General features: G+C 38.7%; 1 protein-coding gene across 2 annotated transcripts in view; it reads left to right on the top strand.

The window, feature by feature from the left end:
* Positions 1 to 11,372, top strand: part of LOC133641513 (tyrosine-protein phosphatase non-receptor type 5-like) — a 48,454-nt gene that overhangs the window by 27,629 nt on the left and 9,453 nt on the right. For both annotated transcript variants that reach the window (XM_062035294.1, XM_062035295.1), the window contains exons 4-12: positions 2,144 to 2,266; positions 3,515 to 3,610; positions 4,101 to 4,357; positions 6,821 to 7,013; positions 7,393 to 7,477; positions 10,369 to 10,448; positions 10,545 to 10,682; positions 10,765 to 10,875; positions 11,102 to 11,262. In XM_062035294.1, the coding sequence (XP_061891278.1) occupies positions 2,144 to 2,266; positions 3,515 to 3,610; positions 4,101 to 4,357; positions 6,821 to 7,013; positions 7,393 to 7,477; positions 10,369 to 10,448; positions 10,545 to 10,682; positions 10,765 to 10,875; positions 11,102 to 11,262 (1,244 nt within the window). The remainder of the gene's footprint in view (positions 1 to 2,143; positions 2,267 to 3,514; positions 3,611 to 4,100; positions 4,358 to 6,820; positions 7,014 to 7,392; positions 7,478 to 10,368; positions 10,449 to 10,544; positions 10,683 to 10,764; positions 10,876 to 11,101; positions 11,263 to 11,372) is intronic.

Below are 11,372 nucleotides of genomic sequence, written 5' to 3'. Positions count from 1 at the left end.
CGGCTATGGCAAATCTTATGTACAGAAAATTACCGTCGAGCTGGCTCATTTTGAAAAGTGGATCCAACCAGACAAATCAAAGGTATCGAAATATGGCTTCTTTGGCTTTTGGGGGGTTGGCAGTGTGGTAAATGCAACTTGTTTTTATCATTTTGTGACATACCTCTGAATGTTTGTACTGTAAAAGTCAAAGATAAGAATGTACAGTAATAGTATAGTAGAGTAGTTAAAGCAATATCAATGTTGTTTAAAACATTTAGGGTCGGATTTACTATTCTCCAAATACCACACGCTAAACAGCATGTACAATCTATTAAATAGTGTTTACTATCACTAGGCATGTTGCGTGTGATTTCCTAAGAGTGTGTATGAAATTGAAAAATGGTGCAGACCGCCTTATTTAAATGAGGATTTCACGTGTACTATACATCACCATGGAGACACTCATTTAACGCACGTTCATGTTATCATGCTGCTACCAAAGGCGTTTTGTTATATTTTCAAACATGCAGGAAACATTTTAAAAGCAGTCAGACTCAAACAGTTGATCTACAATGAAGCCACTTTTTTTTCCTTTTTTATTACCGGTGAAAGTGCGCTCATTAGGCACAACAAATCCACAATATAATATAACAATAATAATATATATATATAACATATATTCGATGTGGGAAAAAACAAACGTAATTAAAAAATACTATAGGACATCACAACGCATCGATTGAATTAGTTTTAATCAGCCCCTTAAGTCTTCTAGTAGCTATAAAATCATAAAACGATGTTGCTGAATAGACATTGTGTCGAATATTCTTTATTTCTGACCGTCCAAAAGGTTGAAACACACGGAGGACGAAGGATTCTCGTCCGTCCATCGCACTGATCCTGCAGCCGTGAGTGGAACTGTCAGTATGCACGTCCCACAGATACTAAATAAAATGCAAAATAGGTCTCGCAAAACGGTGTTGAGTACTGATGAATCGCATTACGCGTGATAAATAATTACATTTGCATTTTCTCCTGCCAGTTTTAATGGTCAACATATATTTCACTTCAGTTCAGTTCAGTTTCAGTTTATTTCAAACATGCATACAATACAATGTAATGCATCACACATTTCCAGTTGTTTCATTACAGCACGTCCGAAAAGGAGTTTGGAAGAAGCATAGTTTATTTAATCATACCCCTTTTCATTCCAAAGCAATTTTATCCTATTTCCGTGTTCTCTGTAACAGAACAGTGAACAAATAAATAATAAATAAGTAATATACCATAGTAAGCAAACACATATTAAATACATAAATAATCGTTGTCTCAATTAAAACAAAAGAATAAAAAGGGTTCAAGATGTTCATCATAATTCTTGTTCTGTGTACTTTGTGAACACTTGTAGTTTGAACAGTCTCTTAAACTGAATCATATTGGTGCTTTGTTTGATTTCTTTGGTTAATCCATTCCATAATTTAACTCCACATACAGATATGCTAAAGGTTTTAAGTGTTGTACAAGCATACAAATGTTTTAAATTAGATTTTCCTCTAAGGTTATATTTCTCCTCTTTTGTTGAGAAGAATTGTTGTACATTCTTGGGTAGCAGGTTGTAGTTTGCTTTGTACATAATTTTAGCTGTTTGCAAATGCACCAAATCGTTGAATTGTAATATTTGGCATATTAATTAAAACAGAGATGCAAACGTTTAGTATATCAGCTATACGTGTGCTATTAAGGTTTGTCCGTGTTCTGGTACACACAAACCTTTAATAAATCAGGCCCTTAATGTATCATTCAATACAGCAACATGTTCACCCTTCCATTATTTCCTATAAGGAAAAATACATTTAAAATAACATTAGTGTTATCTTTAGTTGTGTGCTTATTTTGCGAACGATTCCTAAACCTAACAGCATTCTGTCAATTGTTCCTTTGAGATGTTTTATTTTTGTATATGCCGCTCCACCGTCATGCAAAAAGCACTAAATATTGGGACGCTTGACTGCATGGAAACACTTTGCATATATTTCGTTGTGTAATCGTCCATCTTATTTTCTTTCCTCTCCTCTTTTAACCTGAAAGCCGCCTCATTGTTGCACACACACGTGACTGAAGGGCAGCACAGTGACAATCTGCCTTTCCTCTTTCCTCTCAGGGGTACTGGATGTTCTTTGTGGTGGAAGGAAATGGGCCATTTGCCTCCATCTATAAAGCTCTGCAGGTCATCGACTTCTATCTGGGTTTTGTTTTACCTTTCCACCCCATATTTGGAATGGACGTAAGTGTTCGCCATGTAATTATTTGAACAATGACGCCAGTTCCAGCATTCTGCTAAATGGAACTAGAATGAGACGATCAGTTCTAACCTCATTGAGTCGCTTTTTCAATAGTAAAATCCAGCGTTAGCTACAGTATTTGCTGTGTGAAGTGCTGTTTCACAGTTTTTTTCACTACAGCTTTCATGTCGATGTAGTTATCTGGCTACTACATCATTAATAAACACCAATAAAATAAAAATGTCCTAAATTCTGGATCAGCCCCAAAATCTAATCACTTGTTCCTTATCCCATTTCTAACTTTTCCTGACAGTTATATGGAAATATGTCCATAACTTTTAGAGCCATCTATAGCGAAATGACAGACATGGTGTGATGCCCCTTGTAGGTTACCCTCGCTTTTTGTCTCTGAGGGTGGAGGTGGGGCCGTAAACAAGTTTGACACACGGAAGTTGAAGTTTTGTCATGATCCGTTGCCCGGATCATGACAAAACTTCAAGTTTTGTTTAGTTTTTGACTCCCTCAGTTCCCGTTTTGAGCACTCCCGGTGTGTTTTGGTTGCCATGGTTGCCATGGGTGCAGATTGGTTTCACCTGCCTCTGATTAGAGTTCGGCACGCTCACCTGCAGCCGGGCACTAATCACAGAGCTCCTTAATCAGCCACAATCAGTCTGGTTTCCTTGTTTGCTTTATGCAACCGTTACGTTGGATGATTTCTTGCTTCCTGTTTACATGCTAAGCTTTCGCGCTAGCTAGTTCCTTTGCTCTCGATGCGATCAACACGCGTCTCTTTGTTTGTATCCTGTATTTTTGTATTTGATACCATTTATGAGGAATAAATCATATTCTTACCTGCACACTTCATCCAGGGGTCCGTCTGCATCCTGGGAAAAAATAATAGACTGAGAAATGACACAATAAGTTACTGCATACATCAGCAGACACATTAGGAGCCTTTGTCTGCTTACTTACTACTAAAAGAAAAGTTGTCTAGTATGTTCACTATTTTATTTAAGGACAAAATTGTTCTTCGATTGCAATAAAAAACATATGTTTAATGTACCCTAAGACTTTTTTGTTAAAGTAAAGCCACTAATGCCAATTTTTTTGTGGTACCCCTTATTAAGAAAAGTATCGAAATACATTTTGGTACCTGTACTAAAATAGTGGTACCGGGACGACACTAAGTATATACCAACACTGACTTTTTACTATTTAAGCTTTGTGATGTCATTTCCTGTGTATGTTAGTCCATGGCGCTGATGAAGGATGTGATCAACACCACGCAGCAAGCTTGGATCATCTACGTCACTGCAGGCCTTGGTGTGACCATCTGTGTTCTTATGGTAGGAATAACAATCTATACTACACCCTTCCATATCAAATTTTAGACTTAGCAAATTGTTGCATATTGTGACTTAAAACAAATTGTTGTGTACTTGAGTGTAATCTGGGCAGCACGGCGGAACAGGGGTTAGTGCATGTGCCCCATAATACGAAGGTCCTGAGTAGTCCTGAGTTCAATCCCAGGCTCGGGATCTTTCTGTGTGGAGTTTGCATGTTGTCCCCGTGACTGCGTGGCTTCCTCCCACCTCCAAAGACATGCACCTGGGAATAGGTTGATTGGCAACACTAAATTGGCCGTAGTGTGTGAATGTGAGTGTGAATGTTGTCTGTCCATCTGTGTTGGCCCTGTGATGAGGTGGCGACTTGTCCAGGGTGTACCCCGCCTTCCGCCCGAATGCAGCTGAGATAGGTTCCAGCACCCCCCGCAACCCCGAAAGGGACAAGCGGTAGAAAATGGATGGATGAGTGTAATCTCTAAATATCTTTCAGGTCATGCACATGGTGAATAAATGGCGTTATGGCGCTGGCTTGTGGTCGTCGGACACCATGATGAGCGACATCGGAGATAGACGTCAGAGTGTGAGCCGCCAGCCCTCCTTCACCCTGTCAGAGTGGACGGACGCCCAGGAGGACCTGATGGACTTGGACCCTGTGCCTCAGACTCCAGTCTTCGAAATGGGAAGTGACAACAAGCCGGAAGGAGACGCCACCACGCTGACTGTAACACCAGTGGGTCTGCAGGAGAGGTTTGTTACATTCAACCTTTAAGGTTTCACGTTATAGTTTTTGGAATTCGGACTGCTTGGATGCAGTTTTGGGAATATCAACATCATTTCGGGGTGGTATAGCTCGGTTGGTAGAGTGGCCGTGCCAGCAACTTGAGAGTTCCAGGTTCGATCCCCTCTCCCGCCATCCTAGTCACTGCCGTGGTGTCCTTGGGCAAGACACTTTACCCACCTGCTCCAAGTGCCACCCACACTGGTTTAAATGTAACTTAGGTATTGGGTTTCACTATGTAAAAGCGCTTTGAGTCACTAGAGAAAAGCGCTATATAAATATAATTCACTTCACTTCACTTCACATTTCAATTTGTATTCAGAAGGTCTTCAGGTTACACACAAGTTCTGTTCCTATGACACTCACACTGTAGACCAGACCTGGGAAAATTAAGTCCTGTTTTCAATAATTTTTTTAGATCTTTAAGATGGAAACTGTAGTTGCCAATATGATGTGCAGTGATGTTTTCAAATGGCCGTAAGTCTTGAACTGTACAAAGTATTTCATTGGTTGGAATCTGAACTTTTGCATGATATACTAGTTACTATGGTAATCTGATTAGTTACTATGGTCATCTAAGTCACAGCAGCTCAGACGAGGCACCGAGGAGTGTGGGTGGGGAGCGTTTCCACAGAGTGTTTCCAGAGCTCACAGCCTGAAATGCGGGTGTCAGGGACAGACGCGGAAAGAGATTAATAAAGTTCTAAAGTTTAGTGATATATCAGATGTATCAGATTGTATGTGGGGGTTTTTTTTTACCCTTCGCATTCATATTTCGCTGAGTTTATTGCATTTTTGTTGTGTTTCGCTTGATTGTAAAATATGTCGATCGAGAGAGGGTGTGACGTACATACACTACTGTTCAAAAGTTTGGGGTCACATTGAAATGTCCTTATTTTTTAAGGAAAAGCACTGTACTTTTCAATGAAGATAACTTTAAACTAGTCTTAACTTTAAAGAAATACACTCTATACATTGCTAATGTGGTAAATGACTATTCTAGTTGCAAATGTCTGGTTTTTGGTGCAATATCTACATAGGTGTATAGAGGCCCATTTCCAGCAACTATCACTCCAGTGTTTTAATGGTACAATGTGTTTGCTCATTGGCTCAGAAGGCTAATTGATGATTAGAAAACCCTTGTGCAATCATGTTCACACATCTGAAAACAGTTTAGCTAGTTACAGAAGCTACAAAACTGACCTTCCTTTGAGCAGATTGAGTTTCTGGAGCATCACATTTGTGGGGTCAATTAAACGCTCAAAGAGGCCAGAAAAAGAGAACTTTCATCTGAAACTCAATAGTCTATTCTTGTTCTTAGAAATGAAGGCTATTCCACTAAATTTTTTGGGTGACCCCAAACTTTTGAACGGTAGTGTATGTTGTCAATATTCAGTGTTTTATCGTTCATAGTTAATATTGTAAATCCCACATTCTTTATTTTCATGTCTCATTCAGAAAAAAAATAATTATAATTATGTTCCGTTTTTTAAGGTTGTCTGTCATAAAGTTTTTAGCATTCAATCAGATATTATTGTGAAGTTTTGTGTTAGTGTTCCTGAAAATAGATGTACTGGCCCCCAAACACATTTTTTCTCTAAATTTGGCCCCCAAGTCAAAATAATTGCCCAGGCCTGCTATAGATAGAACACAACATAAAATATGGTAATAAAAACATTGATCCAAACAAAGATATTCAAAAACGTTGCGGTAGTTTATGCCAGTGTATCAAGATGATGTTTTTAAATATTCAGGTAAATATAATATACTACTACTCTGTACAAACAATTAGGCTTAAATTATAATATTTTTCAAAATCATAAACAGTTTTTTTTTTTAAATGCAATCTAATGCGAATTTCCAACCTTCAGACCATCGCCTGATACGCTAAACACTTGACCACCACTTGAATTATGTCATTTACACATTTTACCAGTGGTGTGCCGTCAGGGCCAGCAAGGCCTTCTCTGCTGGCCTAACATAACCAGAAATCATGATCATAATTGAAGATAAAAGTAATTTTTTTATTTACTTTCCCTAAATATCTAAAGGTATTCATGTTATCTTCATGTCATATTATGCTCTTTCCAGTGCTGTTGTTTTTAGTTTAGAGTTTTTATCCAATCAGAATTCAGCTAACTTATGTTGCCATTCTGTACCAAATCTGCCCGGCGCCTTCAGAATCAACAATGCGGGCGTCGGTGCACTGTCAGTGAATGGACACATACGGTTGATAGACAATTGCCATAGCCATTCAGATCACAAGTTGCTGTCAGTAAGGCCTTCTAGCTGGCCTTACTCTGTGATTGGATACTCACTTGGGGGTCCCAAGTAGACTAAAGAGTCTACTATAGATCATAGTTGTCCCACCATTGGTACAAATGGACACATGTATAGTAAATAGACATTTTTCTCCCATATTTCTCACACAGGAGGGGCTCAAATGTTTCTCTGACCTTGGACATGTGTACGCCGGGCTGCACGGAGCCTTATGGCTATGGAGCCCAGCTATCCCCCACAGATCAGTCAGCCCAGGACTACCTCCGGCAGGGAACACACGTCCTAACCCCCGCCATGCTGCACACACGGGCCATGGATGACCAGAGCCTGCAGGCTGAGTTTTATGTGAGTGCAACAAGAGCAGCTCACCCTCCCACACACTTGCGTCTATCAGATATACACAAAGATGAACAAGGACTCACCCGCTCATATTGAACACCCAGTGGAGTGGAGCGCTACCACCCGTAAGCAATGCCTCTGTCTCTTAGTAGGCGAAAAATGGATAAATACTATTTGCATACTAACTCACAGAGGATTTTATTATCTGCCATGCTGTTGGCAACTGTAGGTGTGTTGGAGATCTGAGCTCAAATATAGCCCTTTAATGTACAATTGTTACATTTCACAAATAGCATCTTTATCATCGTTATGTTATGGCAGGCATTGTATTTGCCACATACTTATTGCAGCTTCTGCAGTATAATTGTTCTCTGCTCATTGACAGGAAACCCCAATGAACTTTGTGGACCCGAAGGAGTACAACTACCCAGGGCTCGTAAGAAAGAACCGCTATAAAACCATCTTACCCAGTGAGTGGGTCTCACTTTAAAATAATCAAATGGTTCATATTGTCAGAATAGACGGTCGACACTATACTGGTCACAATCAAATGGGGTCTTATGTTATGTTAATTGCAAGTACAGTTCCTTCCTATGTTTTGCATATTTATAGACTGTCGCACTGATACTGGAGTTGCTTTAATCTCATTTTACCTGTGTATAGTGACAATAAAAGGCATTCTATTCTATGCATTATGACTGGAGGACGAGGAATCGCTAAACATGCTACACTGCACACGGTAGGAAGAATCAAGAAGCTCATACAAATATCGACAGTTATGATACAAAGTGAGAACGAGTGATTAGATTAATTGTATTTTCTTAAAATCGTTTTTGTCATTTTTATTATTGTTTACAATCTCAGGAAGTAAGTATATGGACACAGGAGAACTTTTAAGTGGAACTGCACTTTTTTTTTTAAATGTTGCCTATTATTCAAAATCACGATGACAGATGTATTTTATTTTTAAATTTTTTTGTATGCATTCTAACTCTTAAATTAAAGTCCTCTAAAAGCAGAGCTAATGGGAAGTCATCTATTCTGCCCATAAACCCCAATTAAAAAACATCCAAAAAGCACCAACAGTACTCCATTTACATTTCGTGACTTGAATATTAACCAAATATTATTGATATTGTTATTATAAGTGCTAACACAGACAAACTATGTAATCAGTAGCGTGTGTGTAATGTTTAATGGTAACCTGCTTAACATGAGCAAAATACGTACACTACCGTTCAAAAGTTTGGGGTCACATTGAAATGTCCTTATTTTTGAAGGAAAAGCACTGTACTTTTCAATGAAGATAACTTTAAACTAGTCTTAACTTTAAAGAAATACACTCTACATTGCTAATGTGGTAAATGACTATTCTAGCTGCAAATGTCTGGTTTTTGGTGCAATATCTACATAGGTGTATAGAGGCCCATTTCCAGCAACTATCACTCCAGTGTTCTAATGGTACAATGTTTTTGCTCATTGGCTCAGAAGGCTAATTGATGATTAGAAAACCCTTGTGCAATCATGTTCACACATCTGAAAACAGTTTAGCTCGTTACAGAAGCTACAAAACTGACCTTCCTTTCAGCAGATTGAGTTTCTGGAGCATCACATTTGTGGGGTCAATTAAACGCTCAAAATGGCCAGAAAAAGAGAATTTTCATCTGAAACTCGACAGTCTATTCTTGTTCTTAAAAATGAAGGCTATTCCACAAAATTGTTTGGGTGACCCCAAACTTTTGAACGGTAGTGTAAATATTAAATGCAATTATAAATGTGCCTGTTACTACATTACATATATTTACAGCATGTATATAAATGGAGGTGTTTGGATGGTTTTTTTGAGGGCTTTTTTTGGCCGAATAGAGCGACTGCCATAGGCTGGCATTTATTTACAATTTAGAATGCTTAAAAAAATGTAAACATATGTATTTTTGTCTTACATAAGGATTTTTAATGATAAGCAAAATTTCCCCCAAAAGTGCAGTTCCCTATTAAGAGGGGGACAAAACAAAATATTTAAATAAGAGCCTATAGCAGTTTTTGCCTGTATTTAGTTGTGCTGCACCATTGACTATATTTTCCCAATGAATTATTGCATGTACTAAAAGGGAACAGGAAAATAATTTGAATATTTAAGCGACATGATACACCACCATCCTTTGTGTTGTCTGATTGTAATTGTGATCAAAAATATCATCATTCAATGATCAAAATTAGAATCAGGTTTATTGGCCAGGTATGTTTAACACACAGGGAATTGGACCTGGAAGACTGTGCTCTCTTTTTTCAATGCAAGAAACAAACAAACAAACAAACATGAAAACGTAACAACTACGAGAGAGCATAGTACCGTGGCAGCCTTCCGCAGCAACTTGATAATTTTAAGTATGAATATGGGTATGCCCCATACTGCCCATGTAACTACTAGGTATTGAAAGGATCGATACACAAATTTGTAGTATCTCCCAAAACTAATGTAAAGTATCCAAACAACAGAAGTGTAGGTAGAACCATGTTACAACAGAAAGTAACCAACTATTAACAGTAAATTAGTCTGTATATCAATAATAGTTTGAAAATAATACAACCTAAAAGATGCAATTTGTCAGCAGCTACAGTAAATTAGGAGCCCTTGAAACTTGTTTTGAAATGGTTATATTATATTTAATCTACCGAATAATATATTATGATATATATTGTTATCACAAGAGGCTACAACATACATGTACATATGGATATATATTGCTATATAGATTTTAGGCCATAACACACATCCCTATCTGTGATTATCTAAACCGGAGTAAGGCAGCAATGGGAATATTTTTTTGTTTTCCCCGGAGCTAAAAACCTACCTCATGGTCACGGCTGATCTGTTTTCAACACATCACGGACAGCTGTTGGGTGAACAATGTACAGTTCAACGGCGGATTCTCCAATAATCCTCAAACAAAGTAGACGTTGTAAGGGAGCAATCTGGAATCCGAGCATGTTGGCAAAGAGGAAAAATAATGCAGATTTACCCTGGACAGTATTTCAATAAAATCAATTGACTACAGTATCTGGGATCCAATATAATTGTATCTTCATATATAACAACATGTTTTTTATTGTGGTTGTAAATTGCAATAGAGTAGAATTGCATTGCCTCATACTGAGCCACAGTTGAGGTATACCACTGCAAACTACAACCACAATAATACACATTTGGTTAAATTAGCAAAACTACATCAGTGCCGGTCAAAACCAAGCACTATTCAGGCAGGATTTGTGAAGGCACATTTTTGAGATCATCTTAATCCATAAAACACAACTAAAATAGGTATTTTTCCTATCTGATGTCATTTCTTTTTATCTCCAGACACACACAGCAGAGTAATCCTAAAGTCCCAGGATGAAGACGATTTCCTCACAACGTACATCAATGCCAATTATCTCAAAGTAAGTCAGATGTGTGCAGATCGGATGAAAGTCCATTGATTTTACATTTACAAAGGATAACTGCATGTGCATTTGTGTGTGTCTGTGTGCACATAGGGTTATGGGGGTGAAGAGCGTGCATATATCGCTACCCAAGGTCCAACGGTGAACACAGTAGGGGACTTCTGGAGGATGGTGTGGCAAGAGAGGACCCCGATTGTTGTAATGATTACTAACTTGGAAGAGAAAAATGAAGTGTGTAAAAATACATAATATGTGTTCCGTAATTGGCAGGTCAGCTCTTTCATTGAATGTTTGTGTGCATGACATCTTGCAGAAGTGTGCCGAGTACTGGCCTGAGGACACTGTGACCCATGAGGGGATCGAAATCACCGTTGTGACGGTAACACAGGAGGACGACTACAGTCTGAGGGTTTTTACTTTGAAGGTGAGACATCCACAGGATTAGCACAGCTGTAATAACTTTCTAAAAAGTGTCCTGCAATGTCGGAAACGGAGTGTGAGTATCACAACCAAGACCCACTTCTGTTTTCCTGCTGTGTTGATAGCAATTGTTGCTGTCTAATAAATAAGCAGATACTAAACAGACCTTAATGATCCCTTTATTCAATTCTGGATTTCATGCCGGTGTGTGTACGTGTGTGTTAAATTAGAGTGGAAATGAGGACAGGAGTTTGCGACAGTATTGGTACACCTCATGGCCGGACCAGAAGACTCCAGACAAAGCTCCGCCTCTTTTGGAACTGGTACAGGAAGTAGAAAGAGCCAGAGAGGAGGCACCGCCCACCAGTGGCCCTGTAATTGTACACTGCAGGTATATCTGTGTTTGTTAAACCTCACTTTGCTTCATGTGGTGCTGATCAAATAACAAATAACACGCCGTGTGGATTGTTGGTGTCCAAACAGCTTGCTGGTAAATCAAAG

This window comes from Entelurus aequoreus, linkage group LG24 (genome assembly GCF_033978785.1).
Source record: "Entelurus aequoreus isolate RoL-2023_Sb linkage group LG24, RoL_Eaeq_v1.1, whole genome shotgun sequence".
NCBI classification, from domain to species: Eukaryota; Metazoa; Chordata; class Actinopteri; order Syngnathiformes; family Syngnathidae; genus Entelurus; species Entelurus aequoreus.
The sequence above is the reverse complement of the archived record's forward strand: the minus strand, read 5'-3'. Positions and strand labels throughout refer to the sequence as shown.